At 37.1% G+C, this 21,072-nt stretch overlaps 2 protein-coding genes across 2 annotated transcripts in view; one reads left to right on the top strand and one right to left on the bottom strand.

The window, feature by feature from the left end:
- Positions 1–737: 737 nt before the first annotated feature.
- Positions 738–5,470, top strand: Cks85A (Cyclin-dependent kinase subunit 85A). Its single transcript, XM_034980201.2, has 2 exons — positions 738–929; positions 2,277–5,470. The coding sequence occupies exons 1-2, from the start codon at positions 871–873 to the stop codon at positions 2,521–2,523; spliced, it is 306 nt and encodes a 101-aa protein (XP_034836092.1). The 5' UTR covers positions 738–870; the 3' UTR covers positions 2,524–5,470.
- LOC117992619 (dystrophin, isoforms A/C/F/G/H-like) overlaps positions 5,290–21,072 on the bottom strand; it is a 630,854-nt gene continuing 615,071 nt past the window's right edge. The window contains 14 exon segments of the mRNA XM_034980350.2: positions 5,290–8,862; positions 10,052–10,138; positions 10,860–10,992; positions 12,225–12,353; positions 12,816–12,942; positions 13,637–13,783; positions 14,025–14,172; positions 14,774–14,894; positions 15,773–15,884; positions 16,349–16,571; positions 17,428–17,560; positions 18,252–18,333; positions 19,326–19,495; positions 20,528–20,646. Coding sequence (XP_034836241.2) covers positions 8,747–8,862; positions 10,052–10,138; positions 10,860–10,992; positions 12,225–12,353; positions 12,816–12,942; positions 13,637–13,783; positions 14,025–14,172; positions 14,774–14,894; positions 15,773–15,884; positions 16,349–16,571; positions 17,428–17,560; positions 18,252–18,333; positions 19,326–19,495; positions 20,528–20,646 — 1,847 coding nt within the window. The 3' untranslated portion in view covers positions 5,290–8,746.

Below are 21,072 nucleotides of genomic sequence, written 5' to 3'. Positions count from 1 at the left end.
AGTTACTTACGCATAAAACGAGGAAAAAATAATAAATTGATAAGTACCTAGAATGTTAGTCTGGTGGGAGGCTACGGCCGTGGCTAGTTACCACCCTGCCGGCAAAGAAGTACCGCCAAGCGATAGCGTTCCGCTACGATGATGCCGTGAACCATGAGTATCCAACCAAGATCCAACCATGACTGTAGAGTGTAGACTGTAGAGCATGGGTTAAACGCAATTGTGAGAAAAAGAGCTGCATCTGTGATGAGCAGGGTGCGTGGGAGCTCCAACAGTATTCTGAGAACATTGGCTGCAAAATGGGAAAACCCTTTTATGAAACACTGGGTGTACATACACATGAACACCAAGTGGTCAAGGGGGTATATGAATTAATTATAATTTGAATTAATTAATAATAATAATTGTAATTAATAATAATAATTGTAATCTTATTTAGTTACTAACATAGTTAATAAGGTCTTCTGTTACTAACACAATATGGATGAAACATCTGAAATAAAATAAATAATAATAATAATAATAATAAAAAAAAGAATTTTATGATTTTCGAACACAATTCAAAAATGTCAAGTCGATGAATTTGACAATTAACTTTGACAGTTGACAGTTTGATTTGAAGTTTGTTGAACTTTGAATTTCATATATTACAATGTAGGTAGGTACTCTGTGACTTTGAAGAAAGAAATTGAAACAGCTGGGAATACGTAGTATCCCTATTAATCTGTGGCTGGGAAACGAAATCTGAGATCGATATTTTTGTAATTTACATTTCTAATATTAAAATACTTAAATGAGATAAATAATTTACAGTTTTAAAAATAGAGCTTCGAAGTAATTCAATATTTTTATACAAAGAGTAGAAGTAAAATGCCAGTAGATCAAATACAATACTCAGAAAGGTACACGGACGATATTTACGAATACAGGTATGTTCTTATTGATTTTATTAAAAATTAATTGCATAAATCAATTTACGACTCATCAATGTGTGAAGAGTCATGATCTGGGCATTCTAACCTCGCTGCATTGATTAATTTAGTCATAATTTAGTGAATTTGTATAAATTTGACATCCATATGTTATGGTAAAACCTCTTGAAATTTTTTCAAGAAAATCGAAATAAGTACCGAATTTTGAAATAATAACTTTCTTGATTTAAAATATATATTGCTAACTTAGGATATCGAGTATTCATCTACCATTGCCATACCATAACATAAAATAATACCTAGTTAGGTAATCATTGTGGCTGATTCCGTTGTACACAATCTCTAAACTAAACTAAAATGGCACGTCTAAATCTATTGCTATCCCTTTCATATTGTTCCTCGCGGGAAAGAATAGCACCAGATTTAGACCTGTTAATTTAGTTTAGTTTAGAGATTGTGTACAAGAGAATCTGCCCCATTGATAATAATTTTATAACTTGATAATTCAAGTTAGTGATAACACATATTATGTATTCATAAGTAAGTACTTATGAATAAAAAGGCTGAAGGCATAGAATACCTACTTATTCCACGATCAAGAGCATTTATAAAAGAATCGTAGCTATTTATGTACCTACCTACTTATATTCATTAATATAAGATGCATGTGATAAATTGGATGATGCAATATAACTGAAACTTCAATATAACTTCTTGCGGTCTACTGACTAGTTTGTCAAGTAATAAATAGTTTAGAAAATAAAATTAGAACCGAACTAATAAGTTCCGGTTTCCGGATCCGGTTTTATTAACAAATTGTAAAGATCCCCATTTTTGAATTAAATGTAATTTAATAAGTAAACGACAGTAGTAACAAAGTAACAATGTAAATTGTTTATAGAAGCACGTATAAAAAATGAGCCAGCTCTTCTGTCACCAGATGAGGCTACTAATCTGGGGACAGAAGAGCTAGCTCATTTTTTGCGCAACGGATCAGCCTGGCTGTCCAGCGCGGAAGTGCAGCCAGTATTATATCCTACGCAGGTATGACTTGTATAGATAGCTAAGGCTAAGTTTAAGGTTTAATCTATAGAGCACACTTTGACTTTGTTCAGACTTAAGATTGAGTTAAAACGAGACAAACTTATGTGAGAGATATAGCTCTGTCTCGTTTTAACTTTGTCCTAAGTCTAAGCAAAGTCAGAGTGCGCTCTAATAGATCTCCTAAGATAAGGCTAGTTTTAAGTTTTATTGTAATATTTTCATTAAAAGTGTTATTTCTTGTATGAAACTCTTCATGTGCGAGTCCAACACACACTTGACTGACCTTTATTATTATTTCAGACATGTCATCCTCCCGCCAGATATTGCCCGGCTAGTCCCAAAGTCCCATCTAATGACGGAGACCGAATGGCGTAACCTCGGAGTCCAGCAGAGCCCTGGTTGGCTACACTTCATGGTGCATAACCCTGAACCCCACGTTCTACTGTTCCGAAGACCTAGACCTAATGCAGTACCTGTAGATGTGTTAGAATATGGAAATACTGCTTCAGTTAAAGTTACTGCCTTAGTTAAAGCATTATGTAATTAAGCTGATTGCATCATGAGACTACCATAAATAGTTGCTCACACTGTAGAACTTTTTATTAAAAAAAAATTGTGATTATTGTATAATGTATTGAAACTGATAATAATAGGAAAGCCTTACCAACTATCGCATGAAAATTGCAAATTGCATAAAAAATACTTTTATCATCATCATCATCATCATCATCATGATCAACCCATTGCCGGCTCACTACAGAGCACGGGTCTCCTCTCAGAGTGAGAAGGGTTTTGGCCATAGTCTACCACGCTGGCCATGTGCGGATTGGTAGACTTCACACACCTTTGAGAACATTATGGAGAACTCTCAGGCATAAATATAAATAAATAAATAATCATTTATTTGCAAGAATGTTTGTACAAGAAAGATGGAAATTACACTATAATCAGAGGCACATTCTACTAAATTAATAGTGTGCAAATATTTTTGAGTGACAATTTTTAAAATAATTAATAGTCAGTGAACAAAAAAAAATTAAATTAATAGTCCAAACACAATTACAAGCAAAATACATAATGATAGTTAGGTACAATTTTATAATATCAAATTTTATTTATGCTGGTTTGTTTCCTCACGATATTTTCCTTCACCTGCAAGTGATATTTAATTACTTAAAACGCACATAACTCTGAAAAGTTGGAGTTGCATGCCTGGGGTCGAACCCCCGACCTCTAATTAGAAGGTGGACGTCCTAACCAATAGGCTATCACAGCTTTTCTGGTTCTGCATCTGTCACCTGTCACTTGAAAATTGCGGATTGCACAGAAAATTCTTTGCTTTATTTTTTTTGCTGTAATTCTACATTAAATAGCTAAAATCTTAGAGTGAGATCTATAGAGCTCTCTCTGATTTTCTTCAGACTTAAGACAGAGCTAAAACAAGACTATAGACAAGATTTATATCAATAGACTAGATAAAAAGCCTGTCTACAAAAACATCCATTGGGACATAGGTCTCTTTTGCCAAAGAATAATATTACCTTGAAAATGTATTATATGTATAAAAATACGTTTCTAGAGAAAGAGGTCACAACATGGTGGAATTTTTGCCCATTCTTAGTTTGGACGCATTATAATGTTTTCATTTAAAAAAAGTCAGTGTGCAGTTCTTACAGATGGTCTCGTAATATGCAATCAGCTTTATGAAATAAAACAGGTTATGAGAAAACTGAAATATGGCCGAATCACGTCAACAGCAGGGTACATCACCCTATTTTCGTCATATCGCTGTTAAATTCTTGACGATTTTTAAATGTGACGCTGTACCAGTCTATTGGATACAGGAATACTGCAGGATATTGAGGCCGATTCTCTTGTACACAATCTCTGAACTAAACTAAATTAACAGGTCTAAATCTAGTGACATCCTTTTCCGCAAGCAACATTATGAAAGGGCATTTTAGTTAAGTTTAGAGATTGTGTACAACGGAATTAGCCACATTGTAAAACCAAAGGCTGCTACTTAATTTATTTAAATTATAATTTTTTAAAGATTGTTTTCCCACATGAATTTTATAACCCGGTTATTGCTTTCTGATGTAATTATTATAGTAGTGCCTATTTCTGTATTCTACATAGTAAATAGACATACTTTATTACATAGTCTACATAGACTTACTACACACTGGGGACGATTCTCTTGTACTCAATCTCTAAACTAAACTAAATTAACGGGTCTAAGTGCTATACTTTTCCGCAAGCAACATTATGACGTGTCATTTTAGTTTAGTTTAGAGTTTGTGTACAACAGAGTTAGCCACGCTGTCATAAGTGTGTGATTATTAAAGTGCCTATATATTTAACTTGTATGTACCTAGTTCTAAGTATGCATTTATAAATATATTTAATTTAATAATAAATACATTTATACAGCCATAAAATGGGCATTTTGTAGCTCATTTTCTGGTATGGTATTACAAAATATTATGTAGGTATTCAGATAAAAATAAAACTAAATAAATATGAGAAGCAAAGATTGACTGTAGAACCAAAAGTGCGGCACCCCAAATAGATAGGAACAAACTTCCTGGTTCGAACGAAGTATGGTTTTTATTTATTTGAGTAATTAGCCCTTACTAATAAAGATTTTAGTTTATGATTTATACACATCTAAGATATGATAGGAATATGTGGTAATATGTATGTCATGTTTAAGTCACTAATCACATATAGCTTGACTTATGCTAAGACATAATGTTTGTCTAAGCTGGATTGACTGGCTGACCAACTCTGGTAATCTAAATGTTATCCTATCTATATTATTAAATATCTAATAATAGGTGCTTAAAACAGGTATGATAAATATGTAATAATATGTGGCCTTACACTGATATATTTATTAGGTACTAGCTGATGACCGCGACTTCGTCTGCGTGGAATTAGGTTTCCAAAAATCCCGTGGAAACCCTTTGATTTTCCGCAATAAAAAGTAGCCTACGTCACTCCCCAGGTCTTTATTTATACCCATGCAAAAAATCACGTCAATCCATTGCACCGTAGCGACGTGATTGAAGGACAACCCAACAAACAAACACACTTTCGCATTTATAATAAGGGTACTGATGATGGCGTAAGCCGTAAGCTCTTGGTTAATAGTAGGGTTAGTCTGCCCACAAAAATAGTTTTTGACATTTAGTAACCTTTGCCCAATGTTTGCGAACCCTAACATCTATTAACGCCCCGCACACCCGTACGGGAGGCTGTGGTACTATTATTTTGTTTAAGGGGAATGTAGGTAAATAAAATTAATATGAAATACTATGCAGAACGTTTATTTGGATGTAACTTCTAAAACATTATAAACATAGTAAAAATATACAAATAAATGCGAAAGTAGTATATTTTATATAACTTTGCCAATACTTTTAGAACAAAAAAGAGAAATAAACTCGTCCTACACGTTAAACAAATACAATAAAATTATTAACAATATATTAGTGTTGTTTTAATAACATTTTTTTCTTCATTCGTTAAGTAATAAATTGTGCTTTTCATATTTTCTTAAAATCTATAATAATAATAATAATAATATTATATATTAGCCAAATTAAAACTAGAATTACCGTCGTGAAACGGAACGGAATTCATAACGAGTTGCCAGTTTTAAAAAAATATACTTACCAATTTAAAAAAAACCGTACGAATAAAATACTTTAGATAGACACAAAGTATATTATTCCGAATTCAATTATTAGTTTTATTCCATTTTTGAATAAGAACTTGTTTTCAGTTTACTAATGGCATAGTCAAAGAGCGGTCATCAAAAGCTTGGTCAATAGTTTTACACATTTTATAGTATCAACTTTTTTGTTAAGTAATTAAGTTATGCAAGTTTTATCTGAATATTGAAATATTATATTTTGTGACTATCCAAACAATATTGGCCGAATATTAAAACAAATATTGATATGGTTAATTGGAAGTACTTATTGTAAAGTTAGCGTCAACAGTTTACTTAACATTCGTATAAAAGTCATCTCTCCAATATAATCTTATCTAAAAAAGGTAGGCGTCATCTTACAAGTAGACACGATACAAAATATCCGAACATACGAATGGGACATAGAGACTGTCGCATTCAAATATAACTAGGAAGCGTGGACGTAGCCAGGAGGGGAGCACGGTTAGTCGCAACCCGTCTCATACAGCTCAAGCATGTACCACAAAAACACTTAGCAATCTTATACCGTTAACTGGAATTGGTATCAAATGGTTAAGTATCATTTTGTATAAAAATTAAAAATTCTTCTGTTAAGATAAAAAATCTGTATAATTTCTACACACACGTAGCCTGCATGCTTTTAAAATTAAACTGTGTACAGTATAATGTACAATATGATCAACAACACAAAATAAAAAAATAAACTTTGTGTCATTTTTCATGGGATCCTTAGTCAGTTAGTATTGCAGGTAGTCCAAATATAACAAAAAAAAAAATATAGTAACTAGACCCCCTCTGAGGCCAACCTCATACGAAATGTCTGGCTACGTCCACGCCAGGAAGAAAGGTGTAATGCCTTTGTAATAGTGAAAAAAGATTGGTTACATGTTTTCCATAGCCACTAAGAAGAGTTTCCTACTATTTCAGACTTCGATAGTTAACAGAAAGTGACTAATGAAGTAGAAAGCTGGATTATTCATATATTTTTTCATCTAACGATACATTTTTGATAACTCGATATATGTAACATACACATAATATGCACATAAGATGTATTCACTTAAAGATTTCCAATTAAGTATTTTTTTATGTAACCATCTAAGTCGTTTTCAGTATTTCAAGCCTGAAATATAAGTGAATAATATGAATAATGTAATTTATGGCGGAATGTACATCAGGGAATGACGAATTTGTGGTTTCTGGCATTTTACGTAATTGGAAATTTTTAAGGGAACATACATTAAATAACATGCTCGATATTTATTTGGCTACATCTAATACTACTGCAAAACCGTTTAACGAATTCTTTAACTACGGCCATATTGGGAATGGCATAATGTTGTACGTTGAAAAACGGGACTTCACCTAATAACAATACACTTTCCACTAGAACTTAGGCCCTTACGTCGCGTTTTTGGTAAAATTTACCGGTTTGCAATCAATAATGTCAACATAGGGTAGGTATATTAAAGCTAACATTGTGATAATATATGTATTTAAAGCTTCAGAGCCCTTTTTAAGCTGCCGTAGAAGCTGGCAAGTGATTTCAGCGGTCCAAATTTTACAATACAATTTTTATTTTATACATACACAAGACAGACATTAGAAATCTATTAGAGCAATATCGCTGATAAAGTAGTTCATCGCCGTTATAATGTAAAATTTGTAGCCGTATAAAAACGTTGAACAAATCGTTCGCCAGCTTTTAGACTATAAGAAAATTGTCTTTCAAAAATGACATCTCTTTTCGCGTGAAAATAGGCGTTCGCGCGTTTTTTTAAACGTGACATTTTTTTATCGCATCAGTATTTATTTTACAGCAAAAAATGATATGGCAATTTACAAGAAGTGATATGATATATGGAAATTGTACTAATAGATATGTACTTAAACGATTAATAAAAATGTTTTCTCGCAAGTAATATTAGTATTGACAAGTTTGGTACATTTTTTAATAAAGTACAAGTAAATGCTCGTTACAATGTCTTTTTCGTTGAATCGCTTCGCTTGGGCATCAGTGCTGAGTTACCATAGTAGAAAAAATGCTACCATTTGGTACAAAATTTGAGGAAATACTACTAAATGGTAGGAAAGGGTAAAAAAATTAAATAAGGTTAAGACTCAATCACGATACGTACTGCAACAATGGCATGCCCTTATCTATACAATAAGCGTTGCATACGAATATCGTCTATTCGTAACCGTAGCTATCATAAGTTTGTTCATCTGAACAACTGATCAACTTGAGGCTCCGATCCAAAGGAAATAAATTCCGGCGACCCGCTAAATTATAGAAAGCTCGGTTCTGTTATTAAATAGGAGAATGGACATGAAGCCTTTCGGAACCATATTTTAATTACATCGCACGTTAAGGTGCCTGGCGACTGAAGCGGAGCGGATATACCTATTGTTTATAGACCAACCGATTATTCATAGATGACGTGTTAGTTTATTAAATTATTTATCTTCATGTAATCTGATTGGTTTGTTGAAGACGTCTCCGCTCCTAGTGGAGTGATCCGGTGGAAACACCCTAAAGGGATGGTTTGGAGTGACATGTAATCACAATAAATTGTACTATAAGTAATTCAACATGGCTTTTTATTTTGAGCCTATTCCAAACTTAATATCAGAACTGTGATACTAATATAATATAATGACCTACAGAAAGTATTTAGTATTATTAAAAAAATAGTTACACAATAGAGAAGGTCCCGTGTGCGGAAGGAGTAAGAGTGGTTTTAAGTTTGTACAGATAAGCACGTGCTAGTATTGTTAGTGATGAGTCGAAAATTAGTATTTAAAACATTACTATGTAAACAAGAATTGTGTTTAAAACTGTATACAAAAGGGAAAGTAAAAAATTGTGCAATAAAATCATATTCAAGGGTAAATAAAGCACTGTATCTTTGGTAGGTTTAGTAGATAACTCAGCAGTGTTGCCAAAGCGAAAAAACGGTTACAGAATGCTACCATGAAATATGTTATGGCAACATTTGCCCGTTACAGCACCATAGCGCGTTGGATCGAATGTTCTCGAAGTGGAAACCTATTTGTCCTTCTCTTCTGGTTTCCCGTTGGTGTATTGAGGAGGAGCAATTGGATTCTGGGACTGATCCTCCGTCATTACTGATACTAGTTCTTCGACAGCTCGGCCAAGGTCATCTGGAAAAAATAAAACAAGGTTGATATTATATTTTGTTCCATTGATAATAATATAACACTTTGCTGTGTGTATTGTATTGATTGCAAAATGGCTCAGTAATATTATCCCTATTGTGGTTAAAATATCGCCAATCCCGTTGGAGTCGGGACATTGCCACGCTAGTCGTAATTTCTTAATAATTGATTTTCTAAATTAAAAATACGGTTTAATATTTTTCTAAATGAAATAAAAAAAACTATTATAATCTGGAATGTAGATTACCTCAAGGTATACGTCCTGTATGAGAGCAATAAAAAGATAACATGTTATTATTAATCATTATAGTATAAAAGTAAAAACAAATATTAGTTAAATATATAAATAGTAAAAAATAAGAAAATTCTGCACAATAAATAAAAATTACGATATACATTTTATACATACAAATATTACCATTAAGTTTTTTAAAAATAAATAAACATGCAATTCTCAAAAATATGAAGGTAGGGATTTGTTAAGGTGGGTGAGTACATATTATTAAACAAACGAAAAAATTTGTCGAGTTGTAACAACGCTGCAAATCAAGAAAAGTGAACAAAGTAAATGTATTCAATAAAATAATTTGCAAAAGATCCTTAGGAAAAAGCAAAACCGAAAATGATGACATTCCTCTAATCACACTTGGCTGTAGTTGCTCAACGTCAGCTTTACACATTATTTGTTTTACTTTAAAATACATACCTATCTAAACTTACTATCACTTAATGTTCGAAATGGTAGTAACTTTTTTTTAAATATGGCAACCCTGAACTAAAATATGCCCTATGCGTAAACTAATCAGCGCTTTTTACACCTTGGTTCAATGATTTGCGTTTTAAAATCCGCAAATTGAAATTTTAATGTATCAAAATCCAGTACGGAATTAATTCCGCAGTTCGAGCACTTCTATGTAGTTCTATAGTTCACAAATTTTGCGGGAAAAAAAGTACGAAAATTTTCCGTGGTGCGCGCTAGCTCAATTAGTTCCGTGTACGCTCACATGACACTGCTACTATCAGCGTCAAAATGACGGAAAAAAGAGTTGCTTCAAACACAGATCGACAATGGCAAGTCCAGCAGACGTGTATTACTAGTAGAGATCAGTGCAATAAAGATTCATTTTTTTTTAAATTATGGGCGACAGTTGAGCAACCAGTAGCCGTGTCTGACCTGCGCAGTGCATGAGCGAGTGCACGGCGTGTGGCGGCGGCGGCGGTCGCTCCATCTCGCGCGCCTCGCGCTCTGCTCGCCCGCCATCTTACAATATACGTCACGCGTTAAAATGGCGGCCACTATCCACCTTACAAGCGTTTATGTGTATTTCCAATACAGATGAAATTTATTAACAGATACCTACATATTTTTTATTTTTAACATGTGAAAGTAATAATATTACCCACAAATAAATTGAACTTTTAAATCTGCCCTTTCTAACGAATTTCTATCTATGTTGTGGCTTGCCTACGTAGTAGATGGATGAAATAAGTAGATCTTGTTCGTGTTTTTCGCCTCATTTAAATCCTCACTTTCAGGCGCTTAAATGTAGGAATTTCAAACGAACGTATAGTACGCGACAGGTTGAGATGGCAATCGGGGTATGAGGCGCGGGGACGCTCTGCACACCCGCACGTCACCCGCGCTCGGCCGCACCGGGTTAGCACGGGTGGTGTGTGCCTGTGCTGTGGCTGGTTTTTCCTGCATGTTTAGCAGTGGGAGGGTGGGCGGTGCATGTCGCACGCTGCATGTTGCACCATACAGATCTGTTTCAGCGGATTATAGCAAATTAAGCTTTTGGTTCATTGTATATCATGGATTTCCGCATTAAGTAACGCCTGCTTCTATACAATATACAAAATTTCTCGTGAAACATTTCCATTACTGGGAGATATCGAGTGATGAACTGTAAAGGGGTATTTTTTCCGCAGCCAGACCCTAAATCATAGAAAATAACCAAAAGAAGACAAAGTAATCTACTTACTGGTATCATGGTAATGTCCGTTGTGCAGCTTAGCGGGCGAGTCAGTAGCTAGCTGCGACGCGGTGACGGAGCGCGTCTGTAGCGTGCCGGTACGTGCACCTGGCGAGCCCTGCGCGCCGCCTGTCACTGCCGGCTGGTGAAAAAGTTACGTTTTAGCTTTTAAGCCTAATTCACACATATTAAGTTGTCAAGTAATTAACTTAATTTTAAGTACATAAGCGTTTTCACGCATCCAGACAAGTAATTTAGCTCTCAAGTTTATTCCGAGATGAACACCGAAGGGCGTGAAACAATAAATTCTAATTCTTTATGTGTGAAGTCACAGAAGAAATTGACAATGAAATTTTAAATTTTATCCTAAGTATCTATTTTAACCTATCCAAATGTGCTGTAGACAGGCGGGGGTTGCGCGCGGAGTCAAAATTCTACTTGTTTACTCGCACACTAAATTTTAACTTGCAATTTGTTACTAAATTCACTGTTTACTATGTATGTTTGTAAGTTAACTACTTAACAACTTTATGCATGTAAATTAGCTTTTAATGCGCAATTCCTTACTTTCAGGCATATCCATAACCAAGCCCCTTACGGCACAACACATCGTGTCTACAGAGATGCGACTTTGGCAAGAGCTAGACGAAGAATGCATCGCAAGTCGCAAGGATGATGACGTAATGATCGATTGATTAGAGTGTTGACAGCTAAAAAATAGCGCTACCGACATATATAACAAAAATTGCTCAGCGAAAAAATGCTCGGCTTGGCCCTGATACCCCGAAATCAATTATGGCTATGGCCATGAATTAAGATGGATTAATACTACAACGATTAAATATGAGTAATATTGTAATGTTGTACAGTTCTTGCGATTTACGAAGGCGAGTGAACTTTACTTGTGGTTACGTCGTTTACATGGGCATTGTGTAAGGCGCCGCCCTATTGTCATCGCTCGTGCGATGATGCGTGCGTCCGACGAAAATGATCGCGCGTCCCGTGCGTTCAAACAAACTGTGTTCTACTGAATGTCCTATTGAAGATCGCGCGATCATGCGATGCGTTCATATTGTCTATTCATCGCACGATGAAATCACATCGCATCTAATAGGACGGCGCCTGAGTGTGCGTGCACGTTGAGCCAATCAGTCGTGAGCAAGCGCTTGCAATCGCACACATTTAGTGTACCTTAATTATACCGATACGACTTAAACACAAGCATGAGCTACTCGCCTTCGTGATATGCAAAAACTATAATAGGAATCTATAATAGGCAATTGTCTTTCGCAGACTATCTATCGTCTATCCTATGAAAGTACAACTTATAGGTTCAGGGCATGGAGTATCTTCCTAGATAATCCGTATTCCTACCTCGTCCAGCAGTCTGCGCAGTCTCTGCAGCTGCGCCTCCAGCTGCCGGTTGTGTTCCTCCAGGATCTGCATGCGAGCCTCCAGCCGGCCCTTGTGCTGCCTCAACAGACGGGCTTCGGCCATCATGTCCTGGAAAAAATAAGAGTTATTTTCAGTGATTGAAAATTTTGTCTGAATTTGTGGGATCATTTAGAGCGCATTTGAAAGCGCTTGGTATCTTGAAGATTTTAGCAAAATTGACTCCTAAATCTAAACAAGACCGTGATAGTCTACTGGTAAAGACCTCCGCTTCTTAATCAGAAGGTCGGGGGTTCGATTCTGGGCACGATTCACCTCTAACTTTTTGGAGTTATATGCGTTTTAAGCAATTAAATTTTTGGTTTAACGGTGAAGGAAAACATTGGAGAGTTTTCCATAATGTTCTCAAATGTGTGTGATATATAATGATCCAGTGTGAATTCTGCCAATCCACACTGGATCATTGTGGTAGACTATGGCCAGACTTGACCAACTTCCCAACTCCTGATTCTGAGTGGAGACCCGTGCTCAGTAGTGAGCTAATGATGGGTTAATCATGATGATGAGAGTTACCTGATCAACAGGAGCGTTTCTGCCGTCGCCATGCGCATGTTGCTCCTCGGGCGTAGAGCCCGGAGTCTGCTTGGCCTTCAGCCGCTCATACTCCGCTTGAAGACTCGCGTTTTCCTCCTCCAGTTCCCTGAAATTCACAAATAAATCGGGGTTAAATTATGGAAATTACTTGGTAATGTGTAGAATGACTCATCCTTCTGTCAAATCACAAATGTATAGTCTTTCGGAATGTTGATTACGAAACGCCATTTGCAATTTGGAGATCACAATGTTGAAAAAATGCATTTGATGTCACTTTAAAAGTTTTCGAAGTGATGAAAACGACATCCATTTCAAAATTAAAGATGGTGGGCTCTATTTTTCCGGTAGGGGCTCTATTTTTCCGGTAGGTTGGCCTGTAAAACAACCGATATTTAATTGCTTAAAACGCACATTGCATAGGGTACAACATTAAAAGGAAATTATACTGGTTCCATAAATCCATAATTCCATAATCGTGGATATTTTGTTAGTTATATTTTGTTAAGTAGGTATATCTATATTTTTCTTTGAATTTAAATTCCTTTACATATTTAACTATTTTATTTTTACCTACTGTTAATCTGTCAAGTTACTCTGTACGTTATTAAGTCTGTCTGTTATTAAGTTAATCTATACTTTAATCTGTTAGTCTGTAAGTTAGTGCATGTTAGTTTATAAGCAAAGTTTCACCTGTAATTGACGACCATACTGTTTATTGTATGTATTTAAATGTGCGGTCTTTTATGTATGGAAGTTGTCGGTGATAAATAAATTAAAAAAAAAAAAAAATCCAAACTAACCTGATCATGGCTTCAAGCTCGTGTCTCTGCTCGCGATGTATGACGGACACAACGTGAACAGGCGACCGAGGCGCGTCCTCACCCTCTCCCTCCGAGGCGCCATTGAGGGACGCGCAGTATTGGGCTATTAACGCGTGCTCTTCATCGCTGGAATCAAACACAACGGTGAAACCAGATTTTATAAACGATTCAGGAATGGTCTTTTTAAGCGTTTAAACTATCGTGAGTGATTTCCATTATACATGTCTCACACCCGGCTTTACTCACGTGCTTAGTCGACGCTAGCCCAACTAGTTTCGAACCCATTCGGGGTCCTTTTTCACAGGGACTCAGTCGCGTTGTGATTGAGACATGGAATATTTCATGGAAAATAGCTGTTCGTTCTCACCTATCGGGGGTATCAGCAGCTCTGGCCCCCAGTTCGACCTGTGCAAGTCGCGAGGCGTACAGCTCCAGGCGGGAATGCATATCGTCCGCCCCTGTGCCTGTGCCCGCGCCGTGCTGGGGTGATGGCGCCGGGGATTCCAATGCATCACCTGAAAATGCATTATAATTAAAGATCTTTTTTTCCACATACAATAAAACCACAGTATAAGGTGTGTACTCCAATGCCTTTGCTCTCGTGGTAAATAACGACCACAACGATTGCCATAACTCTGCCATATAGGATCCAGAATTAGTGAGGATATAGCTCGGGTCGCTCTCTTACCGCACGATTGCTGTTTAGATGGCTCCGTCAAACTTCTGGTAAGAAATAACAAACAATTCTACTCTGTTATAAAACTATTGAACTACCTTCCTTTAACGGTATTTCCACTACTTTTGATATGGGAAGAACAAACAAATTCTTAAAAGCTGGGAACGTATTGGTGGATTCTTTGGTGTCAGCGCTCCCTCCTCGTCAGAGGAGTCCATCTTTTCCTCGCTATCCGTAATAGACAATCTGATATTTCAATTTATTTAAACTTACATTTCCAATTAATATAATCGGGATTAATGAAGATAAAATATTGGCAATTGGCATCCGAAACAACTCTGATAAGAATCCAGAAAGCGATTGGCACTGCTTTGGTGTGGAAGGTACACAAAAAGAGTTGCCTACAGTTCTAAGTCCAACAGTCCAACAAAAAGACATACCCTCAAGAACAGTCTGAACTGGCAAGTATCCAACTCGAGGGTGCTTCTTGAAGTATCTCGCTGATTTGAACTTGTTGCGCAGGGCTCGCGTGAAGTCGCGCACATCTTCACCAGATGTTGTCTGCAATAGAATTTAATGGTGACTTAATAATAATCAATATTTTAACTATAGTTTTATATTGATTGAGATAGGTCGTAGAGTACCCTACGGGTAGCGGGAGGGGGACAATGACGTTGAATTCTTTGGTTTTACGTCACTCTCATCATCCTATCAACAAGGTTTCGGCGAAATAGTGTAAGTAGAAAGTAGGTACGTATAGTACGCGGCAGTAAATATTATACATCGACCTTTAGAAAGAGATAGCGGTTTCGTAGAGCGTAGTCTCTGTCGTTGAGACCGACAAAACGTCATATAGGTATGCCGTATGAGTGGCAGAGACAACGCTTTACAAAGCCGAAATCTCATTCTAAAGGTCGATGTACAATATTTCTTGCCAGCTATTGTGTATTTTGTTTTGATTTTGAAGACCATGAGTTTTCAAATACTAAGCAAAAAGGGGATCCTTTCAAATTGTCTAAACAACCAATATGCAAGTAGAAAGATTTAAGTGAGGCATTATTAATTATGATATCCATAAACACGATTCACAAAATTGTCTCAAAGAAATGGTAGGATCTTGAGTTGTATAGAAAAGTTGCTTGTTTAACTAAAGTAATTTAGTGCGATTACTTAGTAGGGTGTTCTGGAGTGGATACCACGTGCCAGCGCAGTGTCGGACGACCTCCAGTCCGATGGACCGATGACCTGAAGGAGGTGGTGGGGAGCGGATGTATAAGGAAGGCGGAAAACCGTGTTTGGCGGCGCGCTCTTGGAAAGGCCTTTGTACAGCAGTTGACGCATACAGGCTGATGGATTGGATTGGACTTAGTAGGTATCATACAGGTAGAGATGATTTTTTTGTAGTTTACAATACATGTAAGAGAATTATTCAAACTTACAGCCGTGCAGTATTCTTGCATGGGATGCGTAAGTTTATGGTTTTTGGCTTTCCGGCCATTGAAGAAGCACTTCTGGCACATGTCGAAGTTGAAGCACTTGAGACAGCGGTATCTGGAAATTGAGATTTATACTTGGCTTGTTGCTCCTACCCTAAATACCAAATAGATAGGTACTTAGTTAAAGAGTAGTTTGTGCATATATAACTAAAAATCAGCGATTTTAGACGAGTCAACTCTCCCCACCCAGGGTTATATAATAGTTGACTCGTCTAAAATCGCAGATTTTTAGTTATATGCACAAACTACTCTTTAACTTGCCGGCTAGTTTTCGAGGAATTTTAAACCAAATTTTCTAGAATCTTTGAAAATAGATTTAATTTTTAAGTATTTGCGAAGTATGATTTCAAAAATTTTTTAGCACTTTTCCGATCTTTTTCACATACGCAACACCCCCTTAAATCATTTACATTTTATAACATAAGCCAGCAATTTTACAGCCCACATCACAAACAGATCAATATTCTTTTGTATTGCCGGGCTATATTGCCAGAAATTGTATCGCCCGTCTGTACTCACCGGAATCCAACAATGGGGTACTCCTTGCATATATTGCACTTGGCCTGGTGTTTAGCACTCTCCGCCGCCGCCAGTCTGTGCAGCACTGGAAGCCACACCATGGACTGTGGTTCCTTCTGCAACCATTGCAGGAAGTGGAACGCTTCAATGAACTGGAGTTGCCCGTCTGCGTCCCTTTCTAGAGTCTTCTCTTTGGTGTCTTCTTTCTCTTTCTCTTTTTCACCTGCTGACAGATTGGATGGAACCAATTAGTATGAACGAATTATCATGATCAACCCATCGCCGGCTCACTACAGAGCACGGGTCTCCTCTCAGAGTGAGAAGGGATTTGGCCATAGTCTACCACGCTGGCCAAGTGCGGGTTGGCAGACGGGTATGAACGAATAAAACAGTGAAAATTCGACGAGTTGCAATAGTTTGGTGTAACCAGACACAAATATACCTATGTGTATTATGAGAATTTATTCCGAAAAGATTTTGAAAATTTCCTGAAAATATTTAAAAGTAACTATATTCACAAACATTTTAAAAGTTTACAATTTACTATTGGTGTGTATTTTCATGATTGATAAATTCGCCTAAACTGACCCGATCCAAATCCTAGACAAAGCAGAAAAAGGTGATTCTTGCCGACTTGTAACTTCCCAAACTAGGTACCCACTCACTTAAACATTCAGTTAAAGACTTTGCGAGTAAGTTGTTTATTTTACAACCCGTCGGAAATATATGATAACCTGGCTTAGCGACGTCATGCAACGCGCTTGCGTTGGCAATGGTACTGGATAGGCGAAAACTGGGCGAGTTGCGGGGAAGCGCATTCCAGCGAGGTGCTCAGATATTTCCGACGGGTTGTAAGTAAGTACTTATTAATTAAAAAATAAAATGTTTCAAGCTTTTTCTAGGATTTACCTAGGTAGTACAATTATTGCAGTTGTCGAAGCTCTCAAGTCTCAACAGCTTCGACAACTAAGGTTGAATTTACCAGGATTTTGCTACAACCAGACGTATACTAATCAGTTTAGATTTAGATCGTTAAGTTATCAATGCTCAGAACTATTAGAGTGACTATTAGGTTTTACCTGCTTTCCTATCCAGCGTGCTTCCTCTATTGCCCTCCTTGGTAGCGACGGAGGCTTGCTCGAAGCAGCTCCGCACTGAAGGTTCAATGTTCGATCCACCGAACGCTGCCACTTCGCCCAATTGTCGCGGTACCTGGTATTATAAAAATAGATTAGTATAAGAATATTATGTTGTCCTGCTTGTTCAGGGATGACGGCAAGAGGCCAGATGGGATGACTATAGTACCATGGTCGATGGGGCGTGCGCTGGTGTGGGATGCAACCTGCGTCTGTACGTTGGCAGCGTCCCATTTACCGGGCACGTGCCAAAAAGCGGCTGCAGCAGCCGAGTCTGCTCAAGAACTTAAGCGCCGTAAATACTCAGTCATTAGCAAGGACTATGTATTCGCGGCGATGGCGTTTGAGACTCTGGGCCAATGGTCATCGGACACGAAAGCTTTTATAAACGTCGTGTCCCCAAAAGCTGATCCACGCGTCTGGTGACCCAAGAGCTGGTGCTTATTTCGCTCAACGGTTGAGCCTTGCCGTTCAGCGAGGTAATAGCGCCAGTGTTTTGGGCACAATGCCCATAAATGACCATTTGGACGGCGTATATTTTTTGTAAATATAAAATTTTTAGTGATAAGTTTTTGTATGTATATACTATATATAGTTTTCTTTTGTATTGAAATAAATAAATGTACCTAAATTAAAAAAAAAGAAAAAAGAATATTATAGTCCAAAGTCAAAAACAGATCACAGCTATCTAGGCTATCACAGCTATTTTGTTTTGTATTATTAGACGGCAAAAAAAGGATATTTTTGTGAAATGAAAGAAGACTTACTTGTATACAATCGTGCAATAATAGTCCCAGTTTTCTTTGGTCAGCACGACACGATGGGTCGGCGATTAACCGGAACAAATACCTGAAATAAAATAATTCTATTAAAGTAATGTAAAAATAAATAAAAAACCGGCCAAGTGTGAGTCAGACTCGCGCACCTAGGGTTCCGTATACTACAGTGGTATTTTTTCGACATCAAAAAATATGATGCATAAAATAAATAAAAATCTGTTTTAGAATGCACAGGTTAAAGCCCTTTCATATGATACCCCACTTGATATAGTTAACTTACTTAAAAAATTGAAAATACTAATTAATTAGTTCATGACCACAATTTAATTTTTTTTGTGTGATCTAACCCTATATGCGCGGTTTTCAGATTTTTCCCCGAATGTCTGCTATAAGACCTACCTACCTGCCAAACTTCATGATTCTAGGTCAACGGGAAGTACCCTCTAGGTTTCTTGACTGACAGACAGACAGACAGATAGACAACAAAGTGATCCTATAAGGGTTCCGTTTTTCCTTTTGAGGTACGGAACCCTAAAAATGTTCATGTATCTAATTTATCTACCTAATTTATACCTTAGGCATAAGATGAATAAACTAGTTTTCTTTCTTTCTTTCTATTTTTTTAAATCCGATACATCTTAGCCCTTGACTGCGATTTCACCTGATGGTAACTGACGATGCAGTCTAAATTTTCTTTTTTAATAATTTTTATAGTGTTTTACCTACACTTCAAGGAAATTTCTAAATAATTTTAAATAGGTAACATATTAAAAATTGCGGACCGGCAGAAATCGAACCCGCGTCTCCTGGGATCGCACCCGATCGGATTTTTTATATGTATTTAAAAATATTTAGATGCAGTTGGAAATGGACCAATTTGGAATTAACTTGGGGGGGGGGGGGGGGGGGGGGCAGTTCCGATAAACCTATATCTGATTAGTGTCTATGTGGCATCGTACCGGACACGCTAAATTGCTTTGGCCTTTTAATTTTTTCCGCAAAACAGGTATAGCTAGGCACTAGTCTTTATCAAATTATCAAACAAGTATTACTAAAGCTCACCTATATTTTTCTTCCAAATGTCCCTTACACAGCAGCACTAGGCCAACTTTGAAGCTCAGCACGCGGATCTGGCCGGTTCTCTGGCTGTCGTACACGTTGAGCAACCAGTTGATCGACAGATCCAGGCATAGAGGCACGTTCACTAGACTTGGGTTTTCTGCTGCTATCACCTGGAAAACAGAATGCAAGTGTAAAGTTTTTGAGCATCTTTAGTTTTGGATTTATGATGGGTCCATTTTACTGAAAAAGTTATCGGCTATCTTGAAAATTGACTAGTTATCCTATTCCACTAGCTTTTTAAGACCCATACTTTTTTATGTCACAAACCATCTGATCTGGTCCTTATAGGTTTGCTCAATAGAGTAGGTAGCGTTGAAGTTATAGGTGACTAGCTGATGGCCGCGACTTTATTCGAGTGGAATTAGGTTTTTATCCCGTGGAAACTCTTTGATTTACCGGTATAAAAGGTAGTCTATGTCACTCTCCAGGCCTTTAACTGTACCCATGCAAAAAATACGTTGATCCGTTGCTCCGTTATGACATGATTGAAGGACAAAACCAACAAACAGGTAACCAAAAACCAGGTAACAGATGTCTCAACTTACCATCTTTACCACAGTCTTGAAAGCCGATCCTCTCAAAAAATAGGTACAAAACCAGATGAAGTGGATGGCAAAATGTAGGAAAGCGGGCAGTAGAACCAGAAAGCTTTGATTTAGACAACGTTAAGTCGAAGAAGGAGAGAATCGTTTGGCCTGAATTCCCTTCGCTGATGTCGCGTGTACTTTATGTAGTACTAGCGACCTGCCCCGGCTTTCCATGGGTGCAACGTAGATACTAATAACTAATGTGGTGTCAGATATCTACTCGTGTGGTGTCAGTGAGGAGATTATTATAGGCGCCGCGGCACCGCCCGTAGGCCCGACCTAATTCACATTATTTCAATTTCCCTTGGGATCTGTATTTTTTTGAGAATTAAACTATACCTATAAACCTTCCTCTTGAATCACTCTATCTATTGGTGAAAACCGCATTAAAATCCGTTGCGTAGTTTAAAAGATCTACGCGTTCATACATACATAAAGACGCGGGAAGCGACTATATTTTATACTATGTAGAGATACTGTGTATCGCATAGAACACATTCTTTGATTCTATTGATGATTCTTGTAATACCAGAGGTAGATTTGCTCTGAACTTACCTCATATAAGGAGGTAAGAACGGTGATCATATCGGGGATATCGATCAGGCGGTCATTCTGCGCCCGAAGCCCGTGCGAGTCGAACGCTTCCAACGCAGCTGGCAACTGGAGCATGTGCACTGAAAATAAAAGAAAAATGTTTAAAATTAAATTCTATAAGGAAAAAACTGTTACTTTAATTATTACTGTAGGATCCAAATCAGGGAGTTATTTATTGATAAAAGCTTTGGCCTTAAGATAACTTTAAATTATAATAACAAAGTGTTAAGTGGTCCTTGATGATTGTACCTAGATGTTGTAACTACATATATTGGACGGTAAGAGCCTTCCAGAACAAAAGCCCAATCAAACCCCTTATGTTCTATAGAAGCTTATTTTATCGTCGTTTCCTAGACGGGTTATTATCAGAACGACAAATCGCTCTCCGAAGAACTGCAGGTTTCAGGCAATTTTAAAGCTGCCCGTATAGCAATAGAACAGCTATGCGCTAGAATTACTAGGTATACACAGTTTTCAAGAAATTGAGAACCTTTCTTTATATTCGT

The sequence above is a fragment of the Maniola hyperantus genome, chromosome 21 (assembly GCF_902806685.2).
Source record: "Maniola hyperantus chromosome 21, iAphHyp1.2, whole genome shotgun sequence".
Lineage (NCBI taxonomy): Eukaryota > Metazoa > Arthropoda > Insecta > Lepidoptera > Nymphalidae > Maniola > Maniola hyperantus.
The sequence above is the reverse complement of the archived record's forward strand: the minus strand, read 5'-3'. Positions and strand labels throughout refer to the sequence as shown.

Excerpts from the sequence above, each read along its gene's own strand:
- Cks85A (XM_034980201.2), top strand. The coding sequence starts at position 871 with ATGCCAGTAGATCAAATACAATACTCAGAAAGGTACACGGACGATATT. Across the intron at positions 930-2,276 it reads GACGATATTTACGAATACAG|ACATGTCATCCTCCCGCCAG; the intron begins GTATGTTCTTAT and ends TTATTATTTCAG.